The sequence below is a fragment of the Xylocopa sonorina genome, chromosome 5 (assembly GCF_050948175.1).
Source record: "Xylocopa sonorina isolate GNS202 chromosome 5, iyXylSono1_principal, whole genome shotgun sequence".
In the NCBI taxonomy this organism is placed as follows: Eukaryota; Metazoa; Arthropoda; class Insecta; order Hymenoptera; family Apidae; genus Xylocopa; species Xylocopa sonorina.
Genome location: NC_135197.1, coordinates 11,089,310 through 11,106,624, shown reverse-complemented (window position 1 = coordinate 11,106,624; position 17,315 = coordinate 11,089,310). Strand labels below are relative to the sequence as shown.

Below are 17,315 nucleotides of genomic sequence, written 5' to 3'. Positions count from 1 at the left end.
AGATAAAACTATCGTGTAATGCTATCCTTCTTTAACGTTATACATATGCATATATTAGTATATGTAAACATGTATAAACATTAAAAAAAAATATTTGTATAATATAATATAAAAATTATGTATAAATTTAATAAAAAGTAATCTTTTGTAAAAGTTTTAATTTCTGTACACTTTCTTTTAGTACTAACATATATAGTATAAGTCTGTTAATATTATTTTTAAATTTTTCCAGAAAATTTATGAAATTTGTTGTATACATCTAATTGAATCCTGAAAATTTCTTGCATTGAAACAGGTAATGTCCTAGACAGTAAGGCAATTCCATGTTGATCACATATACTGATCAACTGATTTATACAATTTTGTATAGATGTCTGAAACATAAAGTAAAAATAAAGTTTATTTTACTAAATACATATGTACAAGATATCCCAATATTTGACAGTGTTCTTTAAAGAGTGGCCACTGCTTTTTGTCATTAATTCATTAACAAAGCCGAAATATTTTCGAAAAGGAAAAAAGTATTTCAAAATGTCTTATACAAATCACTCTTTTAACTTTTAATATCAAGTATTGGGATATCTTATACTATGTAATGTTACAATAGTAAATGAAACATGAAAACAACAGTTTACCTTAACAAAGCTTGGTACCAAGCTTTCTGAAAATAATTCCAACAAATCTGCTACTAAATAGGGACTTATTCTAATCATATCTTTTTTTAATTTTATTAAAACGCTTGTAAACCTGTATAGAACAAAATAATTTAAAATAATTTGTATTATGTATTTAATTAAAAATAATGTTACTTACTTTTCAATATTTAATGCAAGGCACCTAAAGGAATGTTCTTCAGATTTTTCAATAACTTTCGATTTGTGTACAGTAATGCTCAATATTCGTTTGTACAGTACTAACAACGAGGGTATCCTATCTGTAATTAGATTTGTCCTCACTTTTAACAATACATTGCATAGTGCTAATGCGTCATTACAAGTTAATATTGTATTTTCTTCCAATGATTTAAAGCCAAAAATTATACTCATGTCGATAATATAACCAGGAAGATATAAATGTTTAGTAATAAGAATTTCTTGAATTATTTTCAATAAATTTGGCCAAAATTCTGTGGGGATATTAATAGCTTGTATTGTTTTAATTAAGTTATTAATAGCTATTAAACGCAATTTACTTCGATCATTGGACATATCTGTTTTTAATACAGCATTCCATATGATACAAATGTTTTCTAGATCATTCCCGTGTACGTTTTGAATAGCTTTTACCTGTAACAGTATAATATAGTAAACATTAGCTCTATTACATTGTTCAAAAATTTACAATAATGATTAAACGTACCAATTGATTATGTAATTCTTCAAGGAATTCAGAAAATTCTTTTGGTTCACTTGATTCCAACAATGGTAAAAGTACATCCATACATGGATGTTTAAATAAAGCATACCATACTCCTTGTATAGTCTTGTCCGTAATTTCAAACATTTTTTTATTGCGGAAAACAATAATCATAAGTTGTAAACCATCTTGTAACAACTCATTTGTAACTTTGTGTGTGTTGTTTGTAATGTTATTCTATTAATTATATGTTTTTTAATATTGAACGATTTCAAATAATATATTTTATTAATTAAATTATATTTACCACAAATATGTCTTGTACTATTGACTCTGTTATATTCTTCAATTTTTCATCAATGTTTTCCCTCATTTGTAGTATCTTAATTCTTAATATTAAATATAATATTTTTGTATCATTTGTTGTGGTTTTGAAGGATAGTATTTTCATTGCAATTTTAATTAATTTCCTTTCTGCCTTTTTAATTATTATTTTTTGATCATTATTTAACTTTGATTTAATGTGTTCTATAGATTCTAATAAAAAAACTATGTTTTTATTGGACTGCATAGAATATTTTACAAGTTTTTTCAAAACTGCATATGAACAATTTCGTAGAAATAATTCTAGTGCTTTTTGAAAATTTTTACTTTGTGGTACCTGTTGTAATAATAAAGAAGGATCTAAATACTGAAATATACCTATGTTATATCTTTCCAAGAGATCTGTAAATGAAAACATTATTTAAATTATTGTTTATTATTTGTATTTTATTATAATATATGTAGAGATATACCTGAGAAAATTGTATTGCACGAAGAAACTATTTCGTTACTTTGATCACATTCCATTCGAAGAGCAAATATGAACATAAATGTTATTAATCTTAAATTACTACTGAGAAACATTAATGGTATATGATGTAATATGTTTAAATATACTTCAATTTCACGTAAAAATATATCTTCTATTTTTATCCATTTGCTTGTAAATAATTCTTTTATAGACATTAACATGTTATTTATTTTTTCTCTCTCAACAGTTTCAGCTTCAAGTAGAATTTCCTTAAATAATAAACGAACATTATTCAAATATGTAAATAATGTTATATCATTTTTATTTAAACGTTGATGAAATACTTATGTACTCACTATATTGAAATATTTACTAATAGATTTTGATACACTTTCTTCTGTTGTCAAATGTCCAACTTGTATAAAAACAGAATTTAACAAGGATATTATCAATCTTTTCTCTTCGAGCAGATCATTTCTATGTAATTTTTTTATCCATTTATTAAAATTATCTACATTAGAAACCATATCTATCACTAATAAATATGTTAATTTGGATATGTCTTCATTACTTAAAACTGATAGTACTTTTGCATCAAATTCAAATATTAAATACCAACAATATTCTAAATCATCTACCAAGATATTAAGCATCATGGAACATTTATTTAATGTGTTTTGAGACATTTTAATTTGTTGTAAAATAAGCTTATTCTGAAATTAAAATATATGTGTATACAAAAGAATAATTTTTATGTACATACTAAATATTCAAAGTAAATGTAAAATTAAATTTTATAAAATAAATTGGATGAGAGTAACAATAAAATTACAACAGCATACCATATTATTTTTACTATTCTGACTGCCATGCTTTTTAATCCTTTTAATCAATTTATGCCATTGATCTTCAGATATTGGTAATTCTAAATCTTTTGAAACAATAGTTGACATATAATAACTCAATACTGTTTGCATTTCATTCCATGAATATAGAGCAGTTAATAATATTGTAATTTTCTCATCATCATTTATATATAATATCTGTTCCATTATAAGTGATAAAACATTTTTCAGATCATCAAAAGCATCTATAAATTTTTTGTAAAAAGTAGATGTTTGTCTACATTCAAAAATGCATATACCATCTAAAAGTGTAATAAGTAATTCAATAATTGCTTGTAACATTAAATCATTACCTGTAACAAATAACATATTGAAATATACAGAAATTAATAACAGTTCAATAATTATTTATAATTGTTATACTTACAAGTACCATCCCGATGTAGTACCTCAAGGCAATCAGTTTTTAAATGGTATGTTAATGTTCGTAACATAACTACACTTTGGGAGTGTGTAATATTATTTATTGCTTTCATTAATTTCTCTTTAAATTCATTTGGGAAAAACATGTTACCTTCTGCAGTTGATACATGCATTAAACAATCTCTTAGAGCTATTAATATTGATGAAATCAATTTTTCTTCTTGTCTTAGATGTACAGAAGCATCCAAAATGGAAATCATTAAATTTTTATAATTTGATGTAAATTGTTCTACAAATACTTTTCTTAATATATCCTGAATTCTTCTTTCAATTATAAGAGGATTAAAATAGCAAAATTGTGCCAAGAGATCATAATCTACATTACTTATATTTTTGCTTGCTAAAATATTATTAATCATGTTTTGACAATAATCAAACAATGTAACGTTATGTATTTTATTATCAAAATTGAATGTTATATCATTTAAATACTTTAAGAGAGAATTAAAAATGTCTTTTTTATGTATCTCAGAACAATCTATTAATTCTCTTAGTACTACATCCAAGAGAGTAGTCTTTGTTTTAAAGGCATTTATTGCAACACGAAAGACGAAAGTAAATGTCATTATATTACTCTGAAGACTTTTTGTCTTTGAATATTCAGTTAATGTAGATAATAAGTTTTCAAGTCCTTTTATATCATCATGTATTGGAAATTCTTCACCTTGGGTATATTTTCTTCCAAATATTAACTGTTCAATGCATTTGTGTGCTACTTTGGCCATCTTATTTGTATCATCAGTATTGTTATGATCAATTATATCACACAAAGGATATAAAATAAAATATATGAATATATTTTTTAAATCATCCTTTGTAAAAGCAGATTTAAAAATTTGTATTACATTTTCTATAGCACTAATTACTGTATTATATGCTGTTAATATTAATCCACCCCTTTCATTGATTAATAATATGTCTATTCCTTTTGTTGCTTGTTTATCAATGTTAAAAGTATGTTTGAAAATTTGATATACACATTTTAACAAGGATTCCATTAAAACCCCTAAATGTTCTGGCTTATTGATATAATATTGTTGAATCCTGTTATTAGAAATCAACAATCTACAACATTCAAACATGTCTTCTTGCAGGTATAGTATATCATTTTCAAATGTTGCAACTAGTACTTCTGTCATTATTTTGTTTAAATCAGCCTTAATATTCAAATGTTGAATCTTCAAACAATTTTTTAATGAATTCCAAACTGTTGGTTCAGTTGGACACATTCTACAAAGCCATCGTAGAATAAGATCTTCTTTATGTACTATTGGTACATCAACTGCATAGAATGCATTCTCTGCTAACTTTATACGTTTGGGTAGAGGTTCTTCATTCAAGTTTAGACGTTTCTGTAATTCTGTTATATTAAAAAGTACATATAATTAATAATAAGTTTTGAAGCATACATGAAATTATAGAGGTTATATTTTAAACACGTGTTAACCTACCCACTGATAAAGCCATTTCGTACAGGTTTAAATTCCAAACTGATATATTTATTACTTCTTAACACATTTTGTAATAGTTATTTATTCAAATACTTAAATCTTTCTATTATTTTAGATAACACAACACAATGAAGGTGTATACACTAGCGTACTAAAACCTTTATTTGTTTACTCTTCGATACGCACAATCATGTTCGCATAATTGCAATGCACTCGAGCAAAGGGCTGAACGTAGACACTTCGAAGTTTATGCTCAGCCTCCATTTGTGATAGCTATTTCTTGTATATTTTACTAGTTTTATTGTAATTTTCTGTATATTTCAGTAGCTTTACTGTAACTTATTTTATATTTCCCGCTTTAGAGGTAAGAGAGAGAATGGTATATTAGGAAGCTATAAGAAAGAGTGAGACAGATGATAGCAACCTTACACTAGAACCCCTGGCGCCATCTCTGTGGAAAGTGCTCAAACTGGTCGCACAGCGTTATCGACAGCGAAGTGAACTACCGACAGTAGTGGCGCCATCTCTGTGAGAAGTGCTGAACTAAGTGGGCAACTAGTTTCGGCACTTCTCACAGAGATGGCGCCACTACTGTCGGTAGTTCACTTCGCTGTCGATAACGCTGTGCGACCAGTTTGAGCACTTTCCACAGAGATGGCGCCAGGGGTTCTAGTGTAAGGTTGCTATCATCTGTCTCACTCTTTCTTATAGTTTCCTAATATACCATTCTCTCTCTTACCTCTATAGCGGGAAATATAAAACAAATTACAATAAAACTATTAAGGCATACTATAAATTACAATAAAACTCATGTTTTATATAACACAAATATATATATGTTTATATACATCTAATACATATGTGTTTATATCTATACATACAACTATTTACTTTTGTTTCGGAATTACTTTTATTTTCAAATCTAGCTTGACAGTACGTTTCTTGCTAGGGGCTGATGTAACTTTTCCAACTCTTGTTACATTCCTTGCCATGACTTTCTCTGTTAACACAAAATCATCCTAAGTATCTTAAAAAATGTATAATAATTTAAGTACATCTTTTTGATAATAACAATATGCTAATAATATAATAATAACATAATTAATCTTAATTTAAATACATATTTATATTTAATGTATATTTATGGATGTTTTACCATGTTTAACTACTGGATCTGTTATCATGGAAGTTAGTTTATTGTTTTCTAATTTTGATAAAATTTGTGTAGGCAAATTATCTTGATATATATATTTATTAATATTGATCTAAAAATAAAATATTTTAAATGTATTATAGTTCTCTATATATATAGTTACCTCTTCTTTTAAAGTTACCAATTGTTCTGAAAGTTTCAAATTCTCTCTTCTATATTGATCTAATTCAGCATTTGCTCTATCCAATTGTTCTTTGTACGAATATATTTCCAACTGAAATTTATTCTGCTCTTGATAATATTCTTTTCCATGTTGCTTAACTGTTGATTTTGTAGTTAAAAGTTCCCGTTCAACAATATCTTTTTCAGTTAGCACTTCATTTAATTTACTTTGCAAATTTACTACATGTACAATTTTATGATATTATTTCTACTGTATAATCAAACTCAAGTGAATATCCTAGAAAAAAAGAATTGTATCATAAAAACTTACATATTTCTTGCTGAAATTCCATCTTTAAGTTATTAATAAATGCTTCTTTTTGAGATAATTCTGTTCTGAGTTCTGTCAGCTCTTTTTTGCCTTTTTCAATTTCTAATTGAGATTTATTAACTGTATTGCAATGACATATTGTATTAATAGACATCTTTCCATCTTGCTGATTATGTTTTTGCTCTATTTGTCGTTTTTTGTTTGCTATATACTTGGATGCATCTTCAGTAATGTTATTAAATTTTTTATGTCGCTCATCTAATTTTTTGAATCCTTTCATTTCTGTCTCATATTGACATTTCTCAAATATAGGTTCCTGCATAAAACCTATAATTGTTTTACTCTTTGGACTTTCTAATCTTTTGTGTTCTTTATTTTTAATTACTTCTCTTTGAATAGACTTCTCTGTACTTTTGTCAAATTTATTAATAGTAGTATAACTGTCAAATGTATCTTTACATAATTCTGTTCCACTTTTGTAATGTAGAGTCTCGTTTTCAGTTATAATCTAAAATTTGGTTTTAAAAGTTAGCATTTTACATTTATCTAAGAATAGTGAACAACAATAAAATGTACAATCCTGATTACCTCTTGAACATTGTAAAGTAAATTGATTAGTTGTTTTCTACAAAATTGAGACTCTTGTTCTAATTGTTGAATATATTCTTTTTGTTGCTCAATAATTAATTCTGGAGAAAGTGCTTGCAAATCTGTAACTGAAAATATAAACTACTGAACATGTTTAATTAATATACAACTTTACAAGATGCAAACATTACTAAGTTTTCCTTTCATACACATACCTATGTTTCTATGAACATTCTTTAGTTCAGAGTTATCGATTATACATTTTTTAATTGCCTCTTGTTTAGGTTCAACAATTTTGATATTACTAATTTGATAAATACCTTTAATATCCAATGGTTTTCTGTATAAAAACAATTAAACATATGTATTTATTTTGTGTGGAAGATAAAACAGAATAGTAAAGACAATATTTTATATTAATAATATATACCTAATTGTTGGTTTCAAACTATAGGATTCAGCTAGTAAATACTTCAACTTCAAGACAGCTTCTTTATAAATTGTATCTACAAAATCTATGTATTTCTTCTTATTTAAATGAATATTCTGAATATCATTTAGTTTTCTTCATGTATGAAATGAAATATAACACAGAATTAAATTTTTTGAAGTTTACGTGCGTAATTAAAAAAACAATAACAAGTTATAATTGCATTACACGTAAATGTGCTTGAGAAATAGAAGAATTACTTAAAACTCTTACTTTGCTTTTAAAGTTGATTTTTTCATTTGTACTAAATCCATAAAATATGTACAATGTAATTAAAATTGTTTTGAATTTTTAAATAATTTCAGAAGAAATGAATTTAAATGTGTTACATACATATTTTGATGCTTCTAATGACAATTATTGCCCTAACAAAGTGACTTCGGTATTCCTAGTAACTTGATTCAAGGAGACTGAGTTTCCTCTGTTCAGATGTTATTATTTCGATATTTGCAGTAAACGTACTATTTCATGAAGTAAATATATATTGATTAAAGTACATGGTACAGTACCCAAGAAAATCGAATTCCATTTCAGTAGAATATAGTCGCAATTTCGTAGTACATTGCGTGCAAGATAATTGTTCCTGATTTATAAGAATAGACATGGTACTGTTCTGCATAAATGTTTCGATTTATTAACAATAGACTTAGAATGTCTATATATGTTTACAATATCTTAATAGTTTACTATATAATACTGAAATATTAAATATTAATATTATTGTTATTTAAAAAGTACTAAAGGAATAAAAGTAATATTTTCGGTTGCATCCTGAATATAGAATCTTATATGATGTCAATAATATATTATATTTTTTACACTATGTAACATTTTGTGGTTCCAATGAATTATTGGGTTCATTTTCTGTTGTTACCGTGGCAACAAATACGTTATCATATCCTGCAGAGTGTTCAGAATGTAATGTACTATATGCTGAAATAATACATATTATATGTAAAGTATAAATTATAATTAATTTGAAGTAATTAATGATATGTGTATGTACCTGTGTTGTGACGAAATGGTTTCACATATGATATCATTAACAAACCAAAAATTGCACATGTACCACAAACATAAACTAGTACACCTCTATAATAACTTTTACAATCACCCCAACAGCTTCTAAGAAAGTTAAGAAGACTACTTACTTATTTTTGCTTGCACTCATATAGAAAACTTTAATTTTAACTTCAAAATGATTACTAATTATGAGAATTACTATATACTAACAAATATTGAATAAACATAACTGCCAATCCATTACAAAGTTTATCTGTAAAGCTCATAACACCATATACAAATGCACCACTATCTACATTTTGACCAATGAAATCTGCAGTGACACCAAGGCTAGTCACTAATACAATAGATCCAGCAGATCCTACAACAAAAAGAATTAATTTTTAAATATGCTCTTTATATTTCAACTTAATGAACTTAAAAAAAATGACATAACATTACCTAACAATAAAGACACTGGGTAAATTTCATATTTTGTATATGTTAAACTAGTATCAAACTGTATCCAAATACAAGCACATATACCTAATACAACACCAATACAGTATGATATTTTTCTACCCAATTTTGTATTTAACTTTTCTATAATTAAAGATGTTGCAAAACTACTTAAGTACATTATCAAAGGAATTATGGCTAAGGATGTGGCTGGCATATTTAATGATATATGCAAATATAAAGGGATATAAATTTGAGACAAATTTACAAACAAACGAGTAGGCATATATATACAAGCTACTTGATATAATTGAACATCTTTTAATAGTAATGATATTGCCCTTGAATTTCTACGCAATGAACCTAAAATAGATAAAATAAAACTATATATAAAACAAATAGCAATTTTGATCATGGCATAAATTAATAAATTGAAAATTAATCTTACCATTAGAGTTATTAACAAGATTCTCTTTAACAAAAATGTGGAATAAAATGGATGTTACCGTTCCTATAGCTATACCAATGAGAACAACTTCTTGAAATTTTTTCCCATCATTAGGTCCAATTTGAGAACTTGAATCTTTAGTGTTAGTTATATGTAGTACTGCCCATGTGATACAATAAACAAAAACATTTGATAGAACAGTAAAGCTATATCTGTACAAAATTATAATTGAAATCAAATATTTTAAGAATCTCCTTTGTATTTGTATTTGTATTTAAAGAGATACCTGAGTGCTATTAATTCTGTTCTTTCGTATTCTGTTGGTGTAAGTTCCGGAACTAAAGATAAATGTGATATTTGTACAGCAGCCCAACCGAATTGAAATATTGTGACAAATGCTGCATAATAAATTAGTTGTGCCCATTGATGAGCAGTTTCACATCCAATACAATGTGAAAATATAAAAGGAAATGCAAACAGCACACACAAGGTACCTAAAATATATTTTAAAATAGTTTTATATGTAATATACAACAATAAAGTTTAAATAATAATAATATTTATACATATACGTACCAATTAAATGCCATGTCTTTCTTCTTCCATATTTACATAACCAAAAGTCGTCATTTTTATCAGAATGAAAGCCAACAAACGGAGTAGCCAAAGCATCAGCTATCTGACCAATAAGCAAAACAATTCCAGCTAACGCTGCGTTGAATCCCAAAACCAAATGAAAATACACTAATAAGTATGTAAACCATATAGAAGCACAAATATCATTTAAAACATGTCCTATTCCATATGACAGTTTCAGAGAAAAAGGAAGGCGTTGTATTATTTCACTATAGTCTTCAGTCACAATTCTTTGCTCATTTTCCATTGCAGCACAGTATAGTATAATATTTTTTTCTATAAATAAGTAAAATATAGTATTGTTAAATTATAATATTAATATTAACCAATTTAGTAATTTGGAAGATATTATTTGTATAACATTTGACATTTGCTAAACAATTTTAATGTTTTGTAATTATAAAACATTTTATTATATTAAGAAAAGTTTGTTTTTCCTTGCTCTCCCTTTTTTTATAATGCATTTCACTTAAATAATTGTAATAGACTAGTATATAACCTATAAATTATGGTAAATGCTAACATGTCACGTGTCATGTGACTTTTAAGAAACCTTTCTTCCTAACCTAGATGCGCGATATATTTAATATCACCTATATTTAAAACCTATGTTTATATTTATTCAATTTAACAACTTAAAATTTTAAATCACTTTATTCATAACTATGATATACATAAATGTGTGTAAAGTATATAATCTTAAGTTACATTCAACAAACATAAAACAATGTATTACCTTACTTAATAAAATGACATATGCTCATGTTTTCATCATTAGTGGGGTCATCAATGAATAACCGATTAAAAATGTTAATTCATAGTAATTCATAATTTTATGAATATTCATTATCGGTAAGCAATGAACTATTGAATTGATTCATTGTTGATAAGAAATACACGAATACTGTGTTCATAAATAGTCAGTTATATGATAATTAGAAACTTTACATTTAATAACATCAAATTTAAGTTTGTTCTATGAAATTTAATACTGTAAACAATATTTCACATTTGAGTAATAAATAAGTTTAACTGTAATTTTATGACATTTTCTTAATGCGTATGTATAGTAATAACATATAATACAGATTCTTCTATTTTATACATTTTACACCGCTAAAGATATTTTAATTTTAATAGATTAAAATTAAAGTTACATTTTTCTACAACTAAACATTCAAATGCAATTAAAATAATATCTATCATTGGAATTTATATTTCATGTATTTCTAAGTATATTTTTATTTATAATACAATATTATATATTATACATTTATGCATATCTTCTATTCTGTTATATTGTGTTAATAATCTTTTAAACGCTTAAAGATGACCGTGAGTTTATATAAAATTGATGTCCAGAAAATAAAAACGTCAGGACATAAATACAAGCTGCGATCCAACAATTATATGCATTTTGTTTGTAACCTCTATCTGCCGCAGCATAAAAAATTGTAGCTCTTTCGAATGTTCCTTCTAAAGGAAGATCTTCTACTAAAGCTACACTTTTGGTATAGAAGAATATTCCCATCAGGAGCTGAAAGATAAATACATTTTTATGTGACAGGTTGTAACTTCTAATAAGAAGAGAAATATAGAAACAATTTTTATGTTTTACATATATATTATTAAATACAAAAGAAATAAAACATAAGAAAAGAGTATATTAATTAGGCAGAAAGTAAATTTTACGTTTATTAAACAAATGATCATTTGTCCCTTTATAAAAACGATAGTTTAAGCGAAAGATAACCTAATTGTTTCTCGGAAACAATGAACGTCTTATCAATGAAAAAGAAATAAAATTTAAATGTATAAAATAATCTGTTCTTATCCTTTTTCATTGAAAAAGCATTTGTTCATTTTTTAAAACCGTTTTAGGTATTTTTCAAACACTTTAACGTATTATAATAGTGAAAGATTAAAAAGAAATAACTTACCAATTGTATTATACCCCAAACAGATAGTATCAAGCCACATAAGGCGTATTTAGGACCACATATCTTCATTTTTTTATCGAAATTATTAACTTCTTTCTCGTATATAAAGTAACTTAAAGAAGAGAAATGTCTAACACTATTTATAATTTGCTACACCCTCAATAATCATATGATTTTAGTGATACGAAATATCAGATATCGATATCTCGAAATGGTATATCCGGTGTTTAAAAATTTGCGATTTATGCTGATTAAGACAGTACAAAGTATTATCCTATTAACATTTACAAATGAATAGAGTAGAATTGACAGTGTCAATTGAAAATAAATGTAACATTGATATAATTCGTACTTTTTAAAGTGGTCAGGTATAATTCATCTCTCCGGGAGATATAAATATTTGATATTTAAGTAACACATGCATACACAATAGATTTTTATTATTATATAATTTTATAAACATATTTTCTATCCTTGTAATATTGTAAATCGAATCTATCTACCATGAATGCAATAAATACTAAACATGTTCATGATTCATACTTCCTGGTTGTCAGCCCTGATTCATAGGACCATGGTTGACCGATTGGGTTAGTTTGTATTTCATTTATTATCATTTAATTAACGTTACACCCTTTATGAGACGTTCAGATTATTTCTTACATGTAACTTTAATATATGTTATGCTTGCATTGGTCCTCCTATTAAATAATCGTTAATTTGCATTATCCGCGATTTGTAGAATTGCATCGAGTAACGGTGTAATTCAGTAGGTTTGTGATTTTGACAGTTAAATTGAATACGTAATACGCGAAACACTTACGAAAAAAATGATTGATTTCTTAATTGGTCACATTCGTTACCGTGAACGATTTTATGAACAGTAACTAAACATTGTTTACTTTCTATGTGATTTATTGCAGTAAATAGCGAAGCCAATGCCAGGCGTATTGCTATGGTCGAAAACTGCTTTGGCAGTTCTGGCCAGGTAAGATCGAGTGTTGGAATACTTATCTTTTCTTGTACTTTATACTTTATACTTTCGAAAAACATAATAATATAATTCAATACATTTTTCATCGTTATATTTAAAAATAATTAAAACTTTAAGCACATGTATATGTTTTAAGTTAACATCAATTTATTATATATTTCAGCCACTTGCAGTACCTGGAAGAGTTTTAGTCGGAGAAGGTGTATTAACAAAAATGTGTAGGAAAAAACCTAAACCAAGGCAGTTCTTTTTGTTTAATGACATATTGGTTTATGGAAACATTGTAATGAACAAGAAAAAGGTATATACAAATATTAAAAATTATAGTAAATATGATTTTAACTTGTTCATTAATGTAACAGCTTAATATTGTGTATTGTATTAATTTATTAAAGATACTAAGAGAGAAAATTTGTATATGTTAACAGTACAACAAGCAACATATTATACCACTTGAAGAAGTTAAACTTGAGTCTTTGGCTGATGATGGTCGTAAGTTATACTTTTACTGTTTATACAGTTTAATATTTCAAATGTTTATTAATTAAATTCTTTAATTAAGACTTTCTTTTTTTTATATATACATACACAAGAGAAAAATAATATTAAGTTTATTATTATTGTAAGTATGGTTATATTGCTTTTACTTGTGAAATGCTTCAGTTTGTCTTTGATTTCGGTTTCTATTCGGATTACTATTCTACAATAATTTCAGGACTAATTTTTGGATCACTAAACTGTTGCATATCAAGTACAGTCAGTGCTTGCGGGTGTACATAGTTATATAAAAATAGTATAGTAGTTTATCATTATTTATAGAATATCGCAATGGTTGGCTCATAAAGACAGTAACAAAGTCATTTGCTGTTTATGCTGCCACTGCTACAGAGAAACAAGAATGGATGGCTCATATTACAAAATGTATCGAAGATTTATTGAGAAAAAGTAAGTAATTATTAATACACTAATTTATTTACCTACTTAATATAGTTATAATTGGAACATATCTCTTTGAATAGGTGGTAAGAAACCAGTTGAAGTTCACGCAGCTGTTTGGGTTCCAGACAATGAAGCAACGATTTGTATGCATTGTAACAAGACACAATTTACAGTCTTAAATAGACGGGTATAAATATGTTGTTGATTATATCTTTAAATTGTTAAATGTTATAGTTTCTAAATATGTTTATATTTTTTATACAATATTTCCAGCATCATTGTAGGCAGTGTGGAGCTGTTGTATGTGGTCCTTGCAGTAATAAAAAGTTATTATTACCAGGACAAGGAAATGGAAAAGCAGTTAGAGTTTGTTTGCAATGCTATGATGCAGCCAGTAAAGTAAAAGCATCATCTCCGTCTACTGTTGATAACTTAAATAATAAGGATCAACAACGTAATTCTGCAGATAGTTCAGGTGGTGATAGTTCTGGTGACGATGATGATGGAAATAAAGAAGAAAATCATGATCATGAGGTAGATAACTACATATATTAGTCATTAATGAATTCAGTAGTAAATTCTTGCTGACTTTATTATATATATCTAATCTTGTTACAGCCTAAATTTTATTCTACACTTGTCCGATGAAGTTGACTATATTATATCACATTGAACAGCAATACATACGAGAATATTATTCAAAAGTATATTTTTAAAACTCAATAACTATAATTGTCAATAATATTAACAATAATAGTAATTTAATGATTGTTAAAACTACACTTAAATTATATTTGTACAAAAAATTAAAAAAAGACGTCTGCGTATAAACAATTCGAATAATTTTGTACAAAATTTTGAAAATTAGTATGTTCAATACATATATCTCTAATTTATGCAAATAATTCTAAAAGGATTTCTGACATTAAGGGTTAAATATTATACTATTTTAATATTTCCACAAACATAGGAATAAAGCAAACTACTGTTTTCAACTTTCGTACGTTATAAAAAAATTCACAAATTCATGATTATGAAATTTTGACTAGTTTTTATTGATACAATATTTTAAGAATATATATCACATTGTGCCTTTCTGAATAGAATATTTGACTTTTCTACTGTTTGTAAGCAATTGATACTATTCTAATGTTAATTTCGGAAAAAATACCGTAATAAAATTTTAAACATATGAATCTAAACTCCATTTAGTTTGTATCATAATATTAAGTAATGTCTTCTTGAAATACAATATTTGTAATAAATGAAATTTAATAAACAATGTAATTTTAAAAACGTTTTGTCTTTTACCGTCTCATTTTTTTAAATTTAAGGCAGCATAGATGGCGTACTTAAAATATTTTCCTCTTGCGTGAATGTGTATCTGTATGTGTGTGTATTCAATACAAGAGTACTTATTACAAATCTTTATTTTTTGATAACTCGTATCACTATTATGATATTTATTAAGTATAAGTTTTATTATAATTCTTTTAAAACAGTTATTATATTACTTAATTTTAAATAATTGTGATAATTCATAAAGAATTGATTTCATACATTGCCTGAGTTTTTAAGTAGATATGAAGAGATATAACTGTTTGATTTCGTTGCAGTTTAACATTTAAGTTATGGATTCACAGTATAAGTTAGTATTTTCTAATACAGATATATTCTATTGCGTGCTTTTTGTCTACATACATACATAATTAATTTTATTTTAACACAACATCGATTACAACGGACAGCACATATAACCTATTACATTTATTACATTTTATATGTTTAAATAATATTTTATAACATACAGACAAATTTGTATTACTTTCAACATTTTTACTGTAATAATAAAATATTTTAATAAGTGTTTTAAATTTGTCTTTAGTAGTTAGTCATATTTTGTAATTACATTTAATTGAAACTTTTTTATAGGACTATTCACCCTGTAAAATATTTACAAGATCATTTGGTATGTATATACTTATGATATATATTATATATTGAAAATATGTTGCATATACTTGAATGTTATAATTAAATCATGCAGGCTCAGAATGTTCGACCAGATGGCAGACAATTTTTGTCTTTCCGCCCTATAAGCATAAATATTTCATCGATCACTCATGCTGATAGCTCAGCTATATTTAAAATTGGTAATACAACAGTTGTATGTGCTATTAAAGCTGTAAGTACCTTTCAATTAGTATTCTTCCTTATGAGTGTTAATAATAATTAAAAGCAAAGGATACATCAATACAAGATTGTCTAAAAATTTTCACATTATTATAGGAATTAGCTACGCCTAAAGCAGAATCTCCAGAATGTGGTTACATTGTACCTAATATTGAACTTCCTCCATTGTGTTCTCCTAAATTTCGGCCAGGTCCTCCAAGTGATCAAGCACAAGTTATTATTAAGTTGGTAGATAATATTTTGAGAAATGCAGCAGCTATCGATCTAAAGGATCTTTGCATTTGCAAGAGTAAATTAGCATGGGTCTTGTATTGTGATCTTGTATGTATCAACTATGACGGTTCAGTAATTGATGCTTGTATCGGTGCATTGACAGCTACACTTAGTACTTGTAAGTTTTAAATAACTTTAAACTACATTAAAATGTATTTATACTTTCCTTTTTAATTTTATATATTTTTTCCAGTGACTTTACCTGAAATACAATACAATGTAGAAACTGGAAATGTATCTGTAAATTCTATGAAAAGAATACGATTTCCAGTTAAAGCATTGCCAGTTTCTGTAACTTTTGCAGTATTTGATGAGTGAGTTATATTTAAAATCTGTAATTAAATATCAATATCATTAAAAAACAAAATTATAAATTACTTTGGATTAACATTTTTAGTCAGTTATTAATTGCTGATCCCACTGATGATGAAGAAAGCTTATGTTTAGGAAGATTAACAATTGTAACGAACGAAGATAAGATTTGTTATATACACAAACCTGGTACGTTTTATGTTATTTAAGGAAGTAAATTTAAGTATGTTTGTCATAAAATTTTACATATAATATATTGTATATTATATATTTCTAGGTGGAATTCCAATTTCTCAAGATTTATTTTTAAAGAGTTTAAATAAATGTAAAAAAAGAGTAGAGTTAGTAAGGTCATTAATTGATGCAGCTATATCATCAATTAAACAAAAAGCATTACAAACATGAAATATTGTACAAAATTGTACGGTATAATAAAATATTTTATAATTATTTTACAATATATT

At 26.2% G+C, this 17,315-nt stretch overlaps 6 protein-coding genes across 13 annotated transcripts; 2 read left to right on the top strand and 4 right to left on the bottom strand.

Moving 5' to 3' along the window:
- Positions 1-161: 161 nt before the first annotated feature.
- LOC143423901 (uncharacterized) lies at positions 162-5,058 on the bottom strand. 3 transcript variants are annotated; one of them, XM_076895534.1, is made up of 11 exons: positions 4,932-5,058; positions 3,425-4,840; positions 2,995-3,350; positions 2,772-2,865; positions 2,509-2,681; positions 2,154-2,421; positions 1,664-2,082; positions 1,360-1,593; positions 814-1,286; positions 636-747; positions 162-374 (listed from the first exon to the last, which is right to left on the bottom strand). In XM_076895534.1, the coding sequence occupies exons 1-11, from the start codon at positions 4,945-4,947 to the stop codon at positions 219-221; spliced, it is 3,717 nt and encodes a 1,238-aa protein (XP_076751649.1). In that variant the 5' UTR covers positions 4,948-5,058; the 3' UTR covers positions 162-218. The 3 variants fall into 3 exon arrangements, with proteins under 3 accessions (XP_076751649.1, XP_076751648.1, XP_076751650.1); XM_076895533.1 differs by having other exon boundaries at positions 2,509-2,865; XM_076895535.1 differs by lacking the exon at positions 636-747 and having other exon boundaries at positions 224-374; positions 2,509-2,865.
- A 743-nt stretch (positions 5,059-5,801) lies between these two features.
- LOC143423699 (uncharacterized) lies at positions 5,802-7,971 on the bottom strand. Of its 3 annotated transcripts, none has more exons than XM_076895205.1 (8): positions 7,869-7,971; positions 7,596-7,730; positions 7,381-7,505; positions 7,166-7,293; positions 6,578-7,085; positions 6,248-6,486; positions 6,088-6,196; positions 5,802-5,931 (listed from the first exon to the last, which is right to left on the bottom strand). In XM_076895205.1, the coding sequence occupies exons 1-8, from the start codon at positions 7,907-7,909 to the stop codon at positions 5,819-5,821; spliced, it is 1,398 nt and encodes a 465-aa protein (XP_076751320.1). In that variant the 5' UTR covers positions 7,910-7,971; the 3' UTR covers positions 5,802-5,818. The 3 variants fall into 3 exon arrangements, with proteins under 3 accessions (XP_076751320.1, XP_076751321.1, XP_076751322.1); XM_076895206.1 differs by having other exon boundaries at positions 6,248-6,405; XM_076895207.1 differs by having other exon boundaries at positions 5,831-5,958.
- Positions 7,972-8,327: 356 nt separating this feature from the next.
- Positions 8,328-10,525, bottom strand: LOC143423698 (major facilitator superfamily domain-containing protein 12). The gene is made up of 7 exons (XM_076895204.1): positions 10,141-10,525; positions 9,851-10,058; positions 9,565-9,776; positions 9,120-9,479; positions 8,889-9,039; positions 8,662-8,780; positions 8,328-8,588 (listed from the first exon to the last, which is right to left on the bottom strand). The coding sequence occupies exons 1-7, from the start codon at positions 10,445-10,447 to the stop codon at positions 8,476-8,478; spliced, it is 1,470 nt and encodes a 489-aa protein (XP_076751319.1). The 5' UTR covers positions 10,448-10,525; the 3' UTR covers positions 8,328-8,475.
- Positions 10,526-11,405: 880 nt separating this feature from the next.
- Rnasek (Ribonuclease kappa) lies at positions 11,406-12,326 on the bottom strand. The gene is made up of 2 exons (XM_076894896.1): positions 12,141-12,326; positions 11,406-11,737 (listed from the first exon to the last, which is right to left on the bottom strand). The coding sequence occupies exons 1-2, from the start codon at positions 12,207-12,209 to the stop codon at positions 11,516-11,518; spliced, it is 291 nt and encodes a 96-aa protein (XP_076751011.1). The 5' UTR covers positions 12,210-12,326; the 3' UTR covers positions 11,406-11,515.
- A 311-nt stretch (positions 12,327-12,637) lies between these two features.
- On the top strand, positions 12,638-15,126 carry Rush (pleckstrin homology and FYVE domain containing family member rush hour). Of its 3 annotated transcripts, none has more exons than XM_076895379.1 (8): positions 12,638-12,730; positions 13,064-13,128; positions 13,298-13,435; positions 13,563-13,626; positions 13,954-14,079; positions 14,154-14,260; positions 14,347-14,607; positions 14,692-15,126. In XM_076895379.1, the coding sequence occupies exons 1-8, from the start codon at positions 12,667-12,669 to the stop codon at positions 14,719-14,721; spliced, it is 855 nt and encodes a 284-aa protein (XP_076751494.1). In that variant the 5' UTR covers positions 12,638-12,666; the 3' UTR covers positions 14,722-15,126. The 3 variants fall into 3 exon arrangements, with proteins under 3 accessions (XP_076751494.1, XP_076751495.1, XP_076751496.1); XM_076895380.1 differs by lacking the exon at positions 12,638-12,730 and adding an exon at positions 12,761-12,913 and having other exon boundaries at positions 14,692-15,125; XM_076895381.1 differs by lacking the exon at positions 12,638-12,730 and adding an exon at positions 12,775-12,909.
- Positions 15,127-15,556: 430 nt separating this feature from the next.
- On the top strand, positions 15,557-17,301 carry LOC143423522 (exosome complex component RRP43). 2 transcript variants are annotated; one of them, XM_076894904.1, is made up of 8 exons: positions 15,557-15,721; positions 16,006-16,042; positions 16,121-16,258; positions 16,363-16,479; positions 16,537-16,657; positions 16,733-16,853; positions 16,937-17,040; positions 17,129-17,301. In XM_076894904.1, exons 1-8 carry the CDS (start codon positions 15,705-15,707, stop codon positions 17,254-17,256), a joined length of 783 nt encoding a protein of 260 aa, XP_076751019.1. In that variant the 5' UTR covers positions 15,557-15,704; the 3' UTR covers positions 17,257-17,301. The 2 variants fall into 2 exon arrangements, with proteins under 2 accessions (XP_076751019.1, XP_076751018.1); XM_076894903.1 differs by having other exon boundaries at positions 15,564-15,721; positions 16,363-16,657.
- Positions 17,302-17,315: the final 14 nt, after the last annotated feature.